At 55.1% G+C, this 16,613-nt stretch overlaps 1 protein-coding gene across 1 annotated transcript in view; it reads right to left on the reverse strand.

Annotated features, from left to right (window-relative positions):
* Positions 1-320: 320 nt before the first annotated feature.
* Positions 321-16,613, reverse strand: part of KIF25 (kinesin family member 25) — a 73,702-nt gene continuing 57,409 nt past the window's right edge. The window contains exons 11-17 of the mRNA XM_012806701.1: positions 14,656-14,832; positions 13,955-14,106; positions 12,863-13,036; positions 12,335-12,490; positions 11,102-11,252; positions 665-760; positions 321-570 (exon numbers count right to left, since the gene is read on the reverse strand). Of these exons, the coding sequence (XP_012662155.1) occupies positions 321-570; positions 665-760; positions 11,102-11,252; positions 12,335-12,490; positions 12,863-13,036; positions 13,955-14,106; positions 14,656-14,832 (1,156 nt within the window). The remainder of the gene's footprint in view (positions 571-664; positions 761-11,101; positions 11,253-12,334; positions 12,491-12,862; positions 13,037-13,954; positions 14,107-14,655; positions 14,833-16,613) is intronic.

The following is a 16,613-nucleotide window of genomic DNA, read 5'->3' on the forward strand; positions in this document are numbered from 1 at the left end:
TGACCAGGGTTCAGGATGGGGTAGATGGGGCCCCCATGGCTCACACTGTGACCAGGGTTCAGGATGGGGTAGATGGGGCCCCCATGGCTCACACTACGACCATGGCCCAGGATGGGGTAGATGGAGCCCTCATGGCTCACACTGTGACCATGGCCCAGGATGGGGTAGATGGGGCCCCCATGGCTCACACTGTGACCATGGCCCAGGATGGGTAGATGGGGCCCCCATGGCTCACACTGCGACCATGGCCCAGGATGGGGTAGATGGACCCCTCATGGCTCACACTGCGACCAGGGCCCAGGATGGGGTAGATGGACCCCTCATGGCTCACACTGACCATAGCCCAGGATGGGGTAGATGGACCTCCCATGGTTCACACTGTGACCAGGGCCCACGATGGGGTAGATGGGGCCCCCATGGCTCACACTGTGACCAGGGCCCAGGATGAGGTAGATGGAGCCCCCATGGCTCACACTGCGACCAGGGCCCAGGATGGGGTAGATGGGGCCCCCATGGCTCACACTGTGACCATGGCCCAGGATGGGGTAGATGGACCCCTCATGGCTCACACTTTGACCAGGGCCCAGGATGGGGTAGATGGGGCCCCATGGCTCACACTGTGACCATGGCCCAGGATGGGGTAGATGGAGCCCTCATGGCTCACACTGCGACCAGGGCCCAGGATGGGGTAGACAGGGCTCTGTAGGTCACATTGTGACCAGAGCCCAGGATGGGGTAGATGGGGCCCCCATGGCTCACACTGCAACCAGAGCCCAGGATGAGGTGGATGGGGCCCCATAGGTCACATTGTGACTGGGACCTTGGACAGCAGCATGGCTGGTGTTCACTGTGCTGAAAGGATGCTTCAGTGGTGGCTGCCCGAGGCAGGACTGCTGTGGTCTCCAGGGCCTTTGGGTTACATTAAACCTTCCTGCACTGACTGGCCTGGGGACCAAAGCCTACTCAGCCTGTGCAAACATCACTGTGGTTTTGGTGGTGGTAGAAGGCAGGGGACTAGGCCACAGTGTCTATTCTATGAGGAAGGGCCCCAACAAGGAGGAATGGGAGGGGGATGAATTGATCTACTGAGGTGGCCTGGAGCTCAGCCCAGTTCCCAAAAGGCAGAGCCCCTGGCTGGGCTGACCACAGCCACCTGTCCATGGGCCCCATGCAGGCCCTTGACCTTGTGACCTGTGTGTCCCTTCAGGATAAGGAAGACCACCCTTCTTCCTAGGACTGACCCTCAAAGAAACTCACTTTGACCAGGTGATGGCCAGTCCCCTCTATGCTCCCCACAAAACACTAACAGGGGCCCTGACCAACCCCTCCCATGTCCACTATCTGGCAGTAACGGGACCACACTCCACCCCGGCTCTGCGACTTCCCCAACCCCACCCCGGGCGATTGGCGATTCTGTGGGTGTCTGGTGGGTGGGCACACAAGCCCTGGAGAGCCTAGGCAGACGTAGTTCCATCCTCCCAGGCACTATATGCTCAGAAGGGCTGGTCACTTCCAGCCCTCCTTGGGACATCAGGGCCTGCCCATCCTCAGACCTGGCCTGGCATGCAGGTGTCAGGCACTTGGCAGCTGGCTGGGGGCCATGCTGTCCTTCTTGCCAGTCAGCTCTGGTCCCTGAGAGGGAATAGGGGCCAATCATGGTGCCCTCTGCAGACTCTGCCCTTCTCCTGGCAGCCAGGAGCTGACTCCCTGGGCCACAGCACAGCCAAGCTAACGTCTGTGACATATCTGACCACTTGCTAATAGGACCTTTCACCTTGTAAGGTGGTGTCGTCTGTCGGGCTTGTCCAAGCGAAGAGGCGGGGGATTCAGGATGGTGGCTGGGCCCCTCCCACACCACACCTCATGCCCTCAGCCCCTGCCCCTGGACGCCTCCCCTATCCCAGGCTCTCTGTGAGTCCCTCCCGGAAGAGGTGTGGACAGCTCTCTGTCAGAGGGGTGGGGACAAACTGGCCCTCCTTTTGCCTGTCCCCAGCTCACCTGGGACCCCTTCCAGTGTCTGGGAGAGGCAGAGGTGGTGGTGTTGATCGGCGTAGCCTGTTTTCACCTGGGAGAGGTATGGCAGCTGGGCAAGGGCCGCATCCCTCAGGCTCCTCCCAGACCACTCTCTGCAGGTCCTGTGCCAGCATCCTGCCCAGAAGATCTGGGCCCTTTGGACAGAGGCTGCTCTTGAGGCATGAGCCCAGCAGAAACCCTGTCTGCCGTCTGTTCACTCAGGACACCATTGGAAGCTCCAGCAAGCCCCTCCCCACCTCTAGGCCACAGGGTCTCAGGGCCCCCACCCTGCTTACAGGAGGATTCCCCCAGCCAGTGCTGCATAACTGAGGGGTTGCAGCCCAGTTGCTTTGGCAGACAGATGATCGAGGAGCTCCATGTCCCACCTGCCCCCTGCCTGGGGGGAGTGCCCCAGAACAGGTGGGATGTGGGGGACAATGGGGCTTTGGTACCATAGCTCCACAAAGACAGTAAGATATGTTCTAAGACACGTGATCTCTCTGGGGCCCTCCGCACAGCCCCCAACATGTGCATCTGCTGGCATCTGTACAGAGACGATCTGGACCGGGCATCCCTGAGAGCCTCATGTCCCGGCTGGGGCTGGGGCTGGTGCGGGTGGTGCAGCCCTGTGCCCATGCCATTCTCACCTTTGTTATGTGCTGTGTGGCCAGCACTACATTGGCCACATGGCCTCCTACTCTCGGGGGCAGAGGGCTGGGGCTCCAGCTGGGACTCGAGCGGAGCGGGGCTTCTCCCTTCTGTGAGAGGCAAGGTCGAGTATATGACCTGGACACCTGTAAGGAGAAACCTGGTAGATGCTCTGTACATGAACCTGGACCAGCCTTTGGGGGATAACTGATAAGATGTTTAGGGGCATTGAGGACACTGAAGGCTTCATTCCAAGGACAGCCACAAAGCCCTGGCACTGCTGTAGTTAGTGTGACGTGGAAGGAAAGACCAGCCAGCAGATCTGGGTGAGATTTGGCACTGTGATGGAGAAGGGTGTTGGCGTTGGCTGGGCCAACCACCCACTATTCCAAAAGGCCTGTTCCCGCCAGCACAGTACGGGGTTCACCCCTAACCCAGGTCAACGACTGTGCCACAGACTGTCAGGGGACAGGGTGCAGCTGGTGGGGTGACGTGGAGCAAAGCTGCACCAAGACCTGCACACACGCACACACACGCACACGCATACGCACAGACATGTACACACGTACACGTACGCTGTGTGCACATAAGCACACACAAACACATGCACACAGATCGACATGCACACAGTACACACACACATGCATACCTGCACACGCATGCACACACACATGCATAAGCACCGCACATCCTGGTGTCTCCAGCCGGTCACCTTGGCCACACAGTGCAGACTGTGCCTTCCACACCCCCTGGGGTGGCAGAGGACAGCGCACCCCTAACATAAAGGAGGCAGCACAGGGCCACATCAAAGCCAGGCCCAGACCCTGCGTCCTGGCAGCTGTGAGTTGGCCGCGACCTCTGGCTGCCCCAGAAACCACTGGGGCCCCATGGGTTCCTATTCCCATTCTCCCTCTGGGCCTCATAGACGGATATGGAGAATTATACCAAGTGTCCCTTAATTACTGGGTAGCACCACTCTGAAGACACTGCCTCTGGTCTCTAGGGAAGGCAGAGGGGACGGTTGGAGGCCAGCTTCCCTCCCCCACTACAGCCCAGATGGGACATCAGGGCCTGGAGGTGAAGATCACCCTCAGGGTCTCAGCCTGACCCCAGGGTGGCCACATTTGTGTCCCAACAGCCCTGGAAAGGAGAAGTGAAGCTGAAGCAGGAGGGCCCCTGGGAGACGGGCTTTGCCAGGAAGGAGTGCCGAGCAGGACTGGTGGGAAGCCAGAAGCTCACTTTCCTCTGCGGAGATCAAGCCTCAGCAGAGGTCTTTTAAAGAAAACAGCTGTTGTCCAGGACAGTGGACACTGTGGCAGGGGCAGGGCTGGTGGGGGCCCGTCAGTGGTCAGATGACAGCCCCACAGCTGACCTGTGGATGAGGGCTCTGTGGTTGGGGGCGGGGGGCGGTGATGTGAAGCTCTGGGTTGGGCAGACACAAGACAGAGCCTCCAATACCTCTGATAAAGCAGTGTGGCTGGGAAAGGGACCCTCCCCTCAAAGCCCCTCTGGGTACCTGGGAGTGCAGATGGCTCCAGAAAGCTCTGGTGCCAACACCAGCAGGCACACCCTCACATGGCCACAGTGACTGCTCCTGTGGCCAGCAGGTTAGGGTCCCACGGGGGCATCTGGGCTTCTGAGGGTGGCCCAGAGAGCTCAGTGCAGGGCCCTGGGCTGGCTATGAGGCCACTCCTGGGGGTCTGGCTGGGCCCCAGGACCCATTTCTGAGGACCACCCTCCTGCTGTCCAGGCCTGGGGCTGTGAGGAGCATGGGAGACAGCAGGTCCCTCGTTCCCTCCTGGCCTCTGCACTGGGCCCTGGATCATAGCCTGGCCTCCCTCTTTGGTGAGATGGAGAATTCCAGGTGTCAGAGTCCTGCTGGCTCCACAGGTCCCAGCTGAGTCTCAAAGGAGGAGCCGGAGGGCTGCTAGGAGGCCCCGGGCAGCCAGTGGCCTCGGGTCTTGCATGCATGTTGCTCCTAAGCCCCATACCAGGGCCCTCAGTGGCCCCAGGACTCTCTTCTACCAGGCAGGGCAAACACAATGAGCCTGGGGACCACGGCATGTCAGCACGTGTCTGCCAGCGTGAGGGCTGTGCAGATGTGCTGGGCACCGCTGCCCTTCCCATTCAGCAGTTGCTCCATTGGTCACACTCCTCTCATTGTGAGAGGCTCCTTAGAGTGGGGAGAGGGGGGACCCTCCTAGGGGTGGCTGAGCTAAGCCACACTTAGCTCAGGCCAAAGGGATGTGTGGGGGTCCCAGTCATGTCATCACAACTGTAGGGAAGCAGCAACTCCCTGCAGCCACCAGCTCACCCTGTCTGGGGGCCACCTCACAAGGTGGACATGTCTCCTGGCCCTGAGCAAGTTGGGCCCTGGGAGGGACACCAGGGTGGCAGGAAGGCTGGACGCTGAGCCAATGCCCCAGACCTCCCCCCCGGTAACTCCTCATGGGGGGCTTCCTAGTGCCGCTGTCCCCAGGGTGGGGAAGGCCCCCCAAAGTGTCTGGCTGAGAAGACACAACAACCAGCCCTGCTGAGGGAACACCACACGGTCACGTGACTCAGTGACCCGAATGCTGGGGATGCCACAGACTGCTCAGCAGTCACACCATCAGTTAACAAAATGCTGCTGCTGAATTTGCGATCATCTGTGTTATTTGCTAGCTTTTTAAATGTGGTGATTTGACAGTTTTCAAAGCTTTTTGCAAGTATTTATCTTTATATCTATTTTATATTTCATAATCCTGTATTTCTTCTTGGAAGAGGGTGCCCCGTCGCCACACCATCGAGGTTCAGGCCTCAGAGCCAGGCTGAGGGATTCTGATCTGGGAGCGGCTGATCTCAGAGAAGCCAATTTGGGGCAACAGGCCTCAGGCTGCAGAGCTGGGTGGCTCTTCTCGCTCCCCTACCCCATGGCCCCGGCTGCTGGCTGTGTGGGCTCTCAGCTGCCCTGTGCCACTGTCCCCAGCCAGGGCAGCACATAGCAGACAGAGGTGCAGGCCACATGGCAGGACTAGAAGTCACTGCCACCAAGTGCTGGGTCAGCACCGTGTTCAGTGGCCTTTGTCCTCCACTGAGATTCCACAGTGTCAGGGCACTGGCACGATGGCATTAGAGGAAGAGGAGGACACTGTCCCAGAGCATCCAGTGGGAAGTGGAGCTGGGACGGGATGGCCCCTCAGAAACCTCAGGTCACTCTGTTCTCTGAGGAAAAGGGCTGCCCAGGAGTTGCCCCGACCTCACAGTCTGCACTATCTGGGGAGGCTCCAAGGGCCTGTCCTGTCCACATGATAGCTGAGACCAGTGCCCACCGGGTCCCCCCACCTCTCCTTGCCTGGCTTCTCCTGTGAGGACCTGTCCCAACATGCCCTGGTCTCTGAGAGTCCTGGCTGTCCCCTGTGCCCATCTTAGCTACCATAACCAACGACACACCCACATGGCCCACAAACAACCTTCATTCCACACGGTTCTGGAGATGGAGTCCAAGGTCAAGGTGCTGGCCCACCTGTCCCTGGATAGGGCTGCTGTCCTGGCTGGCCAGTGGCATCTTTCAGCTACATCCTCACATAGTAGAAAGATGAAGAGCCCACTGAGGTCTCTTTTATAAAGTCACTAATGGGGTGAGGATCAGCGGGGGCGCACAGACCCACAGCCACGGCTCGTGGTAGACTCCACTGCTGCTGCATCCCATGGCCGGCAGAGACTGGGCCTTCTGCAGGGGCCCTATGCAGTCAGTGTCCCACTCCCATTGCAGGATGGGGCCTGTGGGGTGGGCATCTCCTGAATGGTGCTGAATGAGGAAGGGAAGGTGAGTGGCGAGTGCCAGGGTGTAGCAGAGTCCAATTGCCATCTGTGAGCACTTTCTCCCCACCCCAGCTGGGCTCCAGCAGAGTCTTAGCCACTGGTCATCCCTGCCCACCGGTGGGGGCTGCCACCCCCAGGGTCCTCACACACTGGCCTCCCACTGACCTACCCTGACGTTTTTGGAAGATGCAAAATGCCCACAAAAGAGGGACACATCAATCATTTGGCCCCCACACTGAGTGGATAGCCAGCTGGCCTCCCGCTGTGACACCCCTGGGAGGCCAAGATTTGGTTTCCTCTTTCTCCACAAATGAAGTGTTTCTGCCAACAAAGCAAAGCCAGGGGCTAGACTGCAGGTCCCAGGCCAGGCCCTCGGCCACAACAATGTGCTGACAGAGTCCCACCCACCCCAATAGCTGCTCCCCCTCTTCTGTGTCCAGCCTGCCCCTGCTGAGCCCTGCCCCACCCAGCATACTCAGACAAGGCCCCGGTGCCAGTGACTATCCTGAAGGCTGCACTGCACAGCTGGTTCCCCTTGCCCAGGGTGCTGTTCTGTGTTTTAGGGTAGCTGCTGTCCCCATAATACCTGGCTCCCTCCAGAAGAGGACAGAGGCCTTGGGCATGCTTAGGCCTCTCCACGCCCAAACTGGGCCCTCCCAGGTGACAACAGGGTGTCCCTCATCATGGGTCTGAAACAATGGCATCCACCTGTGAGCTCAGCAGAGCACCTGCAGGGCAGTCATTTGTCACCACACACCCTCCAGGCCCTCGAGGTGGCTGGTTTCCAGAGAGGCCTCCCTACCAGCCAGACAGGGCTCCTTGCTGGCTGCAGGCTGCAGCCCCTCCTAGTCGGGCCTCCAGGGGTTTTCATGCCTCCCCCGGGCCTGGCTCTTCCCAGAGCCTTGATATGTCTGTGGAAGAGCTTTAGACCAGCAGCCTCTGCCATTGGTAGACGTGAACAGGCTGGGTCTCTGGTTCTGGTCACACAAACTGACCCTGTGCTGGCCTCTTCTCACGGTGCCCTGAATCTGGATCACAACTTGGGTCAGGAGGTCTGGGAAGGGTGTGCCCCCACCCTGCCCCCAAAAGCAGACCCTCAGGGCTGCTATCTGTGCATGGGGTGTCTGGATTAGCACCTAAGACACCTGGTCACCATCGAATTTGGGAACACAAGGGTGGTCTTGGAGATATGTCTCAGTGGGGCCGGGAACTACATTCTACAGTCAATTTTACAATAGATGTGGCCTGAACCAGCCAACGGCACCTACTCATTTGCTCTGCTAGGTCAGCAGGTAAACTGTCCTCTCAGTCTCAGTGTCCTGTCTCTCAGACGAGTGTGGCACTGAATAGCCTGAAAGGCCCTGAGGAGACTAATGAGCTGGTGGACCCGCAGACACCCCAGCTAGGGGACTAGTGGACGGACATAACTGAGCTCTGATCCTGCCCACAGCTCCTTGTCCCCTTTCTCTGTGTGCTTCCAGGGGCCCCTCCTCTCTCCTCTCCCTCCACTTGCATCAGAACCTCTGCTTTCAGCCACTGGAATCATCAGAGGTGTCAATTTACACTCCCAGACCTGCGAGCTCTGAGCACGGCTAATTGGATCAGGGGTGGATACCAGAACCACCTTCCTCCTAGGAAATAAGGAATGGAGGGGAGAGACAGGCAAGAGCTGGGATGAGGGCTGACCCTTGAGCCACACAGCACAGCAGAGCTTGGTTGCATCACAGGCACCAAGAGGGGCCCCAGGGTCAGGCCAGGCTCTCCCGCTGTACAAGCCCCTGTGTCTTTCCAGAAAGGCACCCTACCTGGATTCTCCTACCTGAGTAATGCCCCAGACCTGGCAACTCAAGGGCTGGTGGGAGCCCAGCCTGTGTTCCCCAGGGGCAGATGGACGGCAGCTTTGCTGTGTCTTCCCCTAAGGATCCTATAGTCTGCTGTGAGGCAAAGTGTCCACGGATCGTCTACAAAAGACTGGTTATGGTGACAAGATGACCGTGACCTCATGCAAAGAGGAGCTTCATCAGACACGCCAAGAAGTATCATTGGTGAGCACCTCGTGGTTCAGCTGCCATCTTCAAGGTCACAGTGGCAGTTCAGCCCCTTGTCGAGCCTACAGCCTCCCCAGTGAACCTACAGCTCACCCCCTCCTTGTCAGAACAGATGGTGGGGTGGTGGCCGTCATTCCTCTATTTTCTGTGAATAAAGTTTGGTCACTGGGGTCTCACCGTCTTGAGCCAAAGGCTTGTCCTGTTAGAGGAGTTTCTCACCGCAGCCCACAGGTAAGGCACCAGCCTGGGAAGGCAGCTCCTGGAGTTGCACGGCCTGCTGGAGGACCAAACCTGAAGACAAACTGGGTTTTATTTCAGGCCTCAGGGAGCATCTCAAAAGCTTGCAGGAGCTTTCAGATTGTTGCAATGTTGGGGGCCACTAATGACTTTCAGTGGGCAGGGGAAGGACGCCGGACTGTGCAGCCACAGGACAGCCCCACGTGGCTCACAAATGTCCCATGTCCATGAGCACTTAGGCCTCACTGGACCCTCACTGCTCCCCACAGTATCTGGGAGGATTTAACGTTTACCGCTCACCTCCATGTGAGAGTCGTGTCCATCAGGGAAGCTAAACTTTCTTTAGAACACTGCCAAGAGGTTTTCACCACTTTAGAAAGTTTCACAATGCCACGTTGCTCATGAAATTTGAATCAAATATGAGATGTCTGCATCTGTCTGCATTACAGTTATCACGTGCACGGAGATTTCACACACACGAGACACACGGACACACTTGTTTAGACATTATTTTTAGATTGTCAAATATATATAAATTGAATATGTATTTCATGTTCATATCCAAATTCATAGATTTCAACATATGTTCAAATGTTGTCTGAAAGTTTATAAATTCAAATACATAGGTGTGTGTGTGTGCACAGATATGTGTATGTGTGTGCAGAGAGAGAGAGACACAGAGATACACGACTCATTTTTCTTTTTTTTTCTTCATTATATTATTGTTAAGTCATGAAATTGATTCTTCTTTAAAAACGTCCTCTGGTAGATTGCACTGTTCATAGTTTTATCTCAGGATAATAAACAGTCCTTATAAAAGGTCTGTTATAAATGGAAGCGTTGGTCCAGAACAGGTCAGGACCTGTGGTGCTGAGTATTTGGCCATTGAACTGAGATGTGACATGAGCATAAAATGCACACCTATTCCAAATATAGTATGAATAAAATACAAAATATCCCCATTTTTTGTATTATTTCATACTGAGTACACATTGAGATGGTATCTGTTATTATTGGGGTTTCATATGATCTATCCACTGGTCCACCATCATCCGTGTGCCAAACTGTCATCTCTCTCTGTGGCTGCCATCCACCCGTGCACTGACAGCCCCGTCACCTGCCATCTCTGTCTGATCACCTACGTTAAAGCCCTGAGTTGACGCTCATGCCCCTGTCCCCTGCTTTTCTGGTAAGAAGCAAACCCTCCCCATTCTCCTTTGGGCATTATTTATTTGTTCAATATTGTGCCCAATGTCCTGGCCACACCAGAAAAGAGCTGGAACCAGCAGCCTGGGCCCGGCATCCCCCTCCCCAGGGGTCAGAGGGTCAGCTGTGAGAAGGGGACGGGGGCAGCCAGCTGCTGCCCTGGGCTCTGGACTCACCCCACCTGGCTGCACCCCCAGTTCCCAGCAGGGCCAGTGACCACAGAGGGCAGCCTGCGGCCCACACCACCTCCCTGAACCCTGTGGACATAGGTGTGCTTGCTTGGGGCTAATTACTATAGAATCATTTCACCTCACACTCACCTGAGACAGAGTGAGCAAGTGTTTTCCTGGCATTTTAACCCTTTGTGCTATAAGAGCCACCAGCTGTGGCTTCTCCCCAGAATCTGCTCTGTGCCCACCTTCAGAGCCAATGTTCACTGCCCAGGAAGATGCATTTTGTTAAGCCCACATACCCCATCTCCTCTGCACCCCCTTCCCTGTGACCCACCTGAGGCCTGAGGAGGCACGGGAAGTCAGGCTTCTTCCCTCACACCCTTGTGAGTCCCAAGACGGGCCAGGCACGTTCAGACTCCCCATCTGGCCCGGCTTCAGAATCTAAGGGTTATGCTCCATAGTGTCTCCTTACAGCTCTGGGGAGAGGGGTGGGGTGGCTGGCCCTCACTTGCCTGGCAAGGAAGCTGGACTCTGGAGGCTGAGCAGGTGTCTGGGGCACAGAGATAACATGGGAGCCCAGGTTTGTCTGGTCCTGAAATGTGTGCTGGGAAATCCTGGGACCCCCACCAGGGGTCAAATGAGACAACAGGTGCTGAGTCTGTAAATGGCGCCATGAATGCTCCCTGTCTGCGCAGCTCTTCACAGCTGGCTCCACCTGGCCACACCTGAGGCATCAGGCACCCATGGGAGGAGGTCCTCTGAGAGGTCTGCCTCCCCCCCCCCGCCCCCCGTGGCCTTGCAGGAGTGCATCCGGGTCTCCTATTGGTGCTTATCACAGTTCTCTTGGAATGAACCAGGCCTATTAGGGCTAAGTGAAGCCTGTTTATTTCTAAGGGCACATACACTATAAGCAGTAATGGGAAACACATTTTAAGGGTGGGAAGCTCATTAGCACGGTTAGCCCAGGCTCACCTGCCCCACCCAGGGCTGGGCGGCTGCCTCCTGGTTTGGCCTCGCTCCACCTGCCGCGCTCGAGTCCCAAACCCCAGGCCCTGAAGCGTCTGCACCACGTGCTTCTGGCTGGGGGAGATGCACAGAATCACCAGCAACTTTGCGTCACCTCCTTCAAAAAGAAAGTAAAAGTACCTAAGGTGACAGGAATTCCCGGAAGAGACGGGGTCTGCATGGCTGGGAATGATGCGGGCAGAGCAGCTGCCCAGGCCCAGGGCAGACACAGCCGTCTGGCACTACCGGAGCTTGAGGGGTCTGGCAGGTCCTGGACAGCAGACCAGGTACCCCACCCCTTCCAGACACAACCATGTTGTCCAGGGCTCAGGAGGCTCAGCCCACCCCCACCCCGGGCCTGGGGCTATTCCTCCTAGGGGAATTTTGCCCCCTCCTCTGTCTAGGGACCAACCAGCTCAGGGTTCAGCAAAACAGATGGAAACCCAGACAGGGAGAGGAAAGTGCTCTGGGGAGTACTGGTGAGCAGAGGGAGGGAAGGAGCAGAGCAAATCCTGGGAGGCAGGTGACAGCACCGTGGGCAGGCCTCATGACCCAGTCAGAATAGGGGGCTGTCTCAGGGTCACGGTGGGCTCTGCCCCCACAGGGCTGCCTGTGCCTCTCAGGGCTGCCAGCTCTCCCTCCCACTCAGTCTGGGCTTTTGCTTCCTGCACTGGAGACCAGGTGGCACTAGCAAGGCCACAAGGGTTCAGCCACTGTGTGGCAACCCTGGTGCCGGCATAGTTGGATCTCCCCTGTAAGGAGACCCAACCAGCAACCATGTCTTAGCCACCTCCGTGTGAAGGGAGACGGGCTGGGAACTGATACCCAGGGACCTGGCCCAGCTGCAGGGCCACGCCAGACAAGCCAGACACAACAGACACTCCACACACACACCAGACTCACACCAGACACACATCAGACATACAGGACACACCAGACACACATCAAACACACACGACACACTAGACACTTTACACACACTCCAGACACGCCAGTTACTCCACACACATGCCAGATACACCAAACGTGCCAGACACACCAACAGTTGCTATACAGTTACAAATACCAGCGCAAGACCTACTGCCAGGAGGGACAGTCACAGAAACCCAGCTGGGACCCTTCCCACAGAACAGGACTACAGGGTAGGAGGTGGGGGTGCATGAGCTTCCTCAGGTCAGGTGCTGGGGGAGGCCCGGTTACCGAGGGAGCCCCGCAGCAGGTGGGTGAGCTTGCTGTTCCGGTAGGGGACATGGCCATGGCGCTCCGACAAGGCCCCCAGGACGTCTGCAAGGGCCGCAAGGCTGCGGTTTATCCAAGAGGTCTCCCTCAGGGCTGGCCCAGTCACCCCGGACACGCCTAGGAAAGGTGGACACAGTCACCATGGCGTCAAGCAGTGAGTCAGGAGGGCAGGTGGTTTCTCAGGAGGGTGACTTCAGGGAGGCCTTGGGCTGGGATACCCCTCTCCTGGGGTGCCTTGCTCCTCTCCCACCCCAGAAAGAGGCTCCTGTTGGTGCCGAGGTCTCCCAGGTGAGGGTGGCAGAGTCACAGGGCATGGCTTCCAGATGGCTGTGCTGAGACCACCCACCCGCCAGGAGGGAGGGGACTTAAAGTGATCTTGCTGGACCCAGAGCTCTTGTGCAGGCCATTCCCCTCTGGTCTCTCTGCATCCCCTGTGACTGTCCCCTCTGCAGGCGCTTGTATCCCCCCCAGAGCATGCAGCCCACTCACCAGCACACTCACTGCCAGCCAGGTCCACCAGCTGCAGCTGGGTGCGCACCTGCTGCAGGCGTCCTGCCGGGTCCAGGGCCCAAACTGGACCAGACCCGCTCCTCCTTCTGCCCACCACTGGCGGGTGTGGGGGACATACCAGCTCTCCGAGTGGCGGACTGAACTGCTGGTCTGCTGCAAGGGAACAATGGGAAAGAGGGAGATGAAGCTCACTTAGCCCCACATCCCTGCCAGAAGCTTCCGGAACCTCACCCTCAGGGCCACACCTCCCAGTGAGGAGAAATCGGGCTTTGCTTTGTGCCTTATTTTTAAATACAGGCAATCCCAGAGTTACAAATGAGACAGTTTCTATGGACTTGTTAAGTTGAACTTGTATGTAAGTCAGAGCAGGTACAGTCACCTCTTGTCTGTAACAGCCTCTGTTCCTAAGTGCAAGTCATCCATCAACTGGGTGTCTATAATTCAGAGACTTGCCATAATATCCCAGGTTCCTAATGGCGAGTTGTATGTGAGCTGGATGTTTGTAACTCAGAGACTACCTGTAACTGCCTGAGACCCGGGCTCTTTGTCCCTGCAGCCTGAACGTGGGCCCTCGACCTGAGAGCTGCAGTGTGGCCCTGGCCTGAGCCCGCAGGACGGCAGGTTCCTGGGGTTTGTCCCAGCCCTGCCGAACCAAAGGCAGGCACTGCCCTGCGGCCTGTGACACTAGGCAGCTGTGGTCCAGGGTCATCGTCCCAGATGGCCCAGGCCATCACAAACATGCTGTTTCTCTTATAGAACTGGAGCCACTTCACCAGTGGCGACTGATTTTTAACTGAGAGTTCAGTGCAGGTGTCATTTGTGACGATTACCATGTGTATCTCTCTATATCATGTTTTATCAGCCGAATGTGTCCCTCCCTCTCACCCCACTTCCTCGTCTCTTCTGCGACCCCAGGGCCTCTAGGTTTGGCTCCCACATCCCTAGAATGTGCTGCTGCTGCTCTCACTCTCGGTCCCGTGAGAGGCAGGTGCTGCCAGAGGACACAGATTTTTTATTTCCAAGTGGATTTTTCTGTTACTTTCAACTGACTGAGCTCAGATGGCAACTTACTGGTGCTGTCTGAGCAGTGGGCTGTGGTCACGGTCATGGTGACAATCAGGTGTGACCGGGACGAGTCCTCATGCACCTGGGTAGGGTGCTGCGCTCTGAGCTGCAGGCCTCGGCGGATGAGCCTCAGGAGGTCTGTGGCACTGCTGGCGGCCCTGGCGGACGACGGCCAGCATTAGACACACCCAAGAGGACAGCCACCCTGTCCTCAAGGCCAAGTTCAATAGTCCTGAGCCAGCAGAGGCCTCCCCCAAAAGCCACACTGCCAATTTCAAGATGGTTCACCGAAGCAAATTTTAGGCAAAACAAAACATAACCAACCAAGCTTTTTGCTTTTTGAGGCTGAATGACCAACTGTCTCCCTCATGTCCAGGACGACTCACCCGTCTCAGACCCAACTCAGAGGTGCTACCTTCCCAGCGTCACCCATATGGTCATATATTACCCCCATGTCCTCAAAATATTTGCGTGTGAAGTCATGTTCACGAATAAAGGTTTAATCCCATTATAGTTGATGAGACGTGAGGACTAATTTCAGCTGGGCAGTAATCACTCCCATCCCATCTTATTCACATCTCTCCCACCTCCACGTAGCTACCACTGAGCAGAGCTCACTCGCACAGCAAAGCGCAAGGTGCGTAGCTCTCAGCACCACGGCTGGTCCCGCCAGTCCCCGTGCAGCACTGCAGCCCCCAGCTACTCACTCGCAGGTCGGGGGCGTGGCCTCCTTCCTTCTGTCCTTGGCTGTCATTGCCTCACGCTTGACCCCGGACACCACTGCAGAACTGTCTTTGGCCAGAAGGTCAAAAATGTCATTATTATAAACTTCCACCATGGAGATCTCAACCTGTGGGCTTGTTGATGGATTTTCTGAAATAAGCCTGTAGGAAAACACATAAGAGAATAAACCATCAGAGAGACCTCAATGACCCCTAATAACAAGTCTAACAGAATGACGTTCGGGGCCAGACATGGTGCTCACCCCTGCCATCCCAGGATGCGGGGAGGCTGAGGCAGGTGGATCCCTTGAGCTCATGAGTTCAAGACCAGCCTGAGCAAGAGAGAGACCCCATCTCTACTAAATATAGAAAAATTAGCTGGAATTGGTGGCACATGCCTGTAGTCTTAGCTAATAGGGAGGCTGAGGCAGGAAGATTGCTTGAGCTCAGGAGTTCGAGGTTGCTGTGAGCTATGATGATGCCATGGCCCTCTAGCCGGGACAAAAGAGTGAGACTCCGTCTCAAAAAAAAAAAAAAAAGAAAAAGAAAAATTAGTGACTAATTCTTATATAAATTGTATTTAATTTAGACCAAAGTACATTACTTAAGCATTAATTTTTAATTCAACATGTTAATATGTTGTTTATCATATTGCATCCTCATTTATAAGTGAAATATGTTTGTAATTTTCCCCTTATAATAATATATTTTCTCCAGTTTTAATATCAGGTGTATCCAGACTGAGTAGAATGATTTTGAAGTATTTCTTTTTCTATTGTCTGTAAGATTTGACATGATATATTTTTTTGAAATTATCTGTTACTTTCATTTATAAATATTAGTTTTCTATTTTTTTGAGACTTTGGAAAAAACAAAATAATAAGAAGAAGTTGGCTGATCAAAGTATTCTGTAATAGACATACTTCTATCTGACAATGTGAATGTTACTTTCTTTGTATTATTACTATTATTATTGCTTAATATTTTGTTGCAGCAATCATCTGATTTCTTTTCTGAATGTATTTATCTTCATTCATTCTTTATGAGGTTTTTGTTCTCAGTCCTAGTGTTAAATATTGCTATTATCATTAAATTTAGCCTTTTTAATTCTGTAAAGGCAAAAGTGGAAACCTAATATACACAGGTATAAGAAAAATTAATAAAAAAAAATTAAGTCCAAAAAAAAAAATGATGTTCAATGTAAAGCCATCCAGCCCTAGAAAATACACAGAAAAACCATTATGATCCATCTTACTAATACTAAGACATTGTCTCGGGAACAAAGTTATTTTATGTGAGTTATATTTAAATCACCAACCTCTGCAATCTGCACCCTTAGGACTCCACATACCCCAGGGAGGGAGTCTGACGGGCACACAGCCTCGACCCTGAAGGCACATGCCCAGCTGTCACCACAGAGAAGCCCAAGGCAAGCCGTGAAGGCACAAGGGCCTTCAGCACTTTCCAGAGATGGGGCTTGTTTGTTAACATATTTCTGCTTCAGGGAAGATGAGTCCAGAGCTCTTCACCCTGATTCCAAATAAGACCTTCCTGTGACCTCCGCAGAGTTCACTCTGACTCTTAAAGAAACAACTGTGTGCTTTATTTTCTTCATCTCTGAGAGTCTATGTGCTGACTGTGGAGACTCTAAAAACAAAGACACTGCACTTAGAAATGGCCACAATCCCACAACAAGGAACAAGAGGCTGCAGACCATGGCGCCCTCCCCTCCCGGCCCCCTGCCTTCCCCTCTGCAAAACTTTCCCCCAGCCTTGTCCCCAAGGAGCAAATGCAGCCTCTTGTCTTTGGAGACTGCCACTTTTTTTTTATTTTTTATTTCAGATCACTATATGAGTACAGTGAGGTTACACTGTCTGCATTTGTTAGGTAGAGTCCAAGTTGTAGTTGAGCCAGGAGGCGTGTCATGTACCCCTCCCCTGTGT

The sequence above is a fragment of the Otolemur garnettii genome, unplaced genomic scaffold (genome assembly GCF_000181295.1).
Source record: "Otolemur garnettii isolate 467f Iridium unplaced genomic scaffold, OtoGar3 scaffold00056, whole genome shotgun sequence".
Taxonomy (NCBI): domain Eukaryota; kingdom Metazoa; phylum Chordata; class Mammalia; order Primates; family Galagidae; genus Otolemur; species Otolemur garnettii.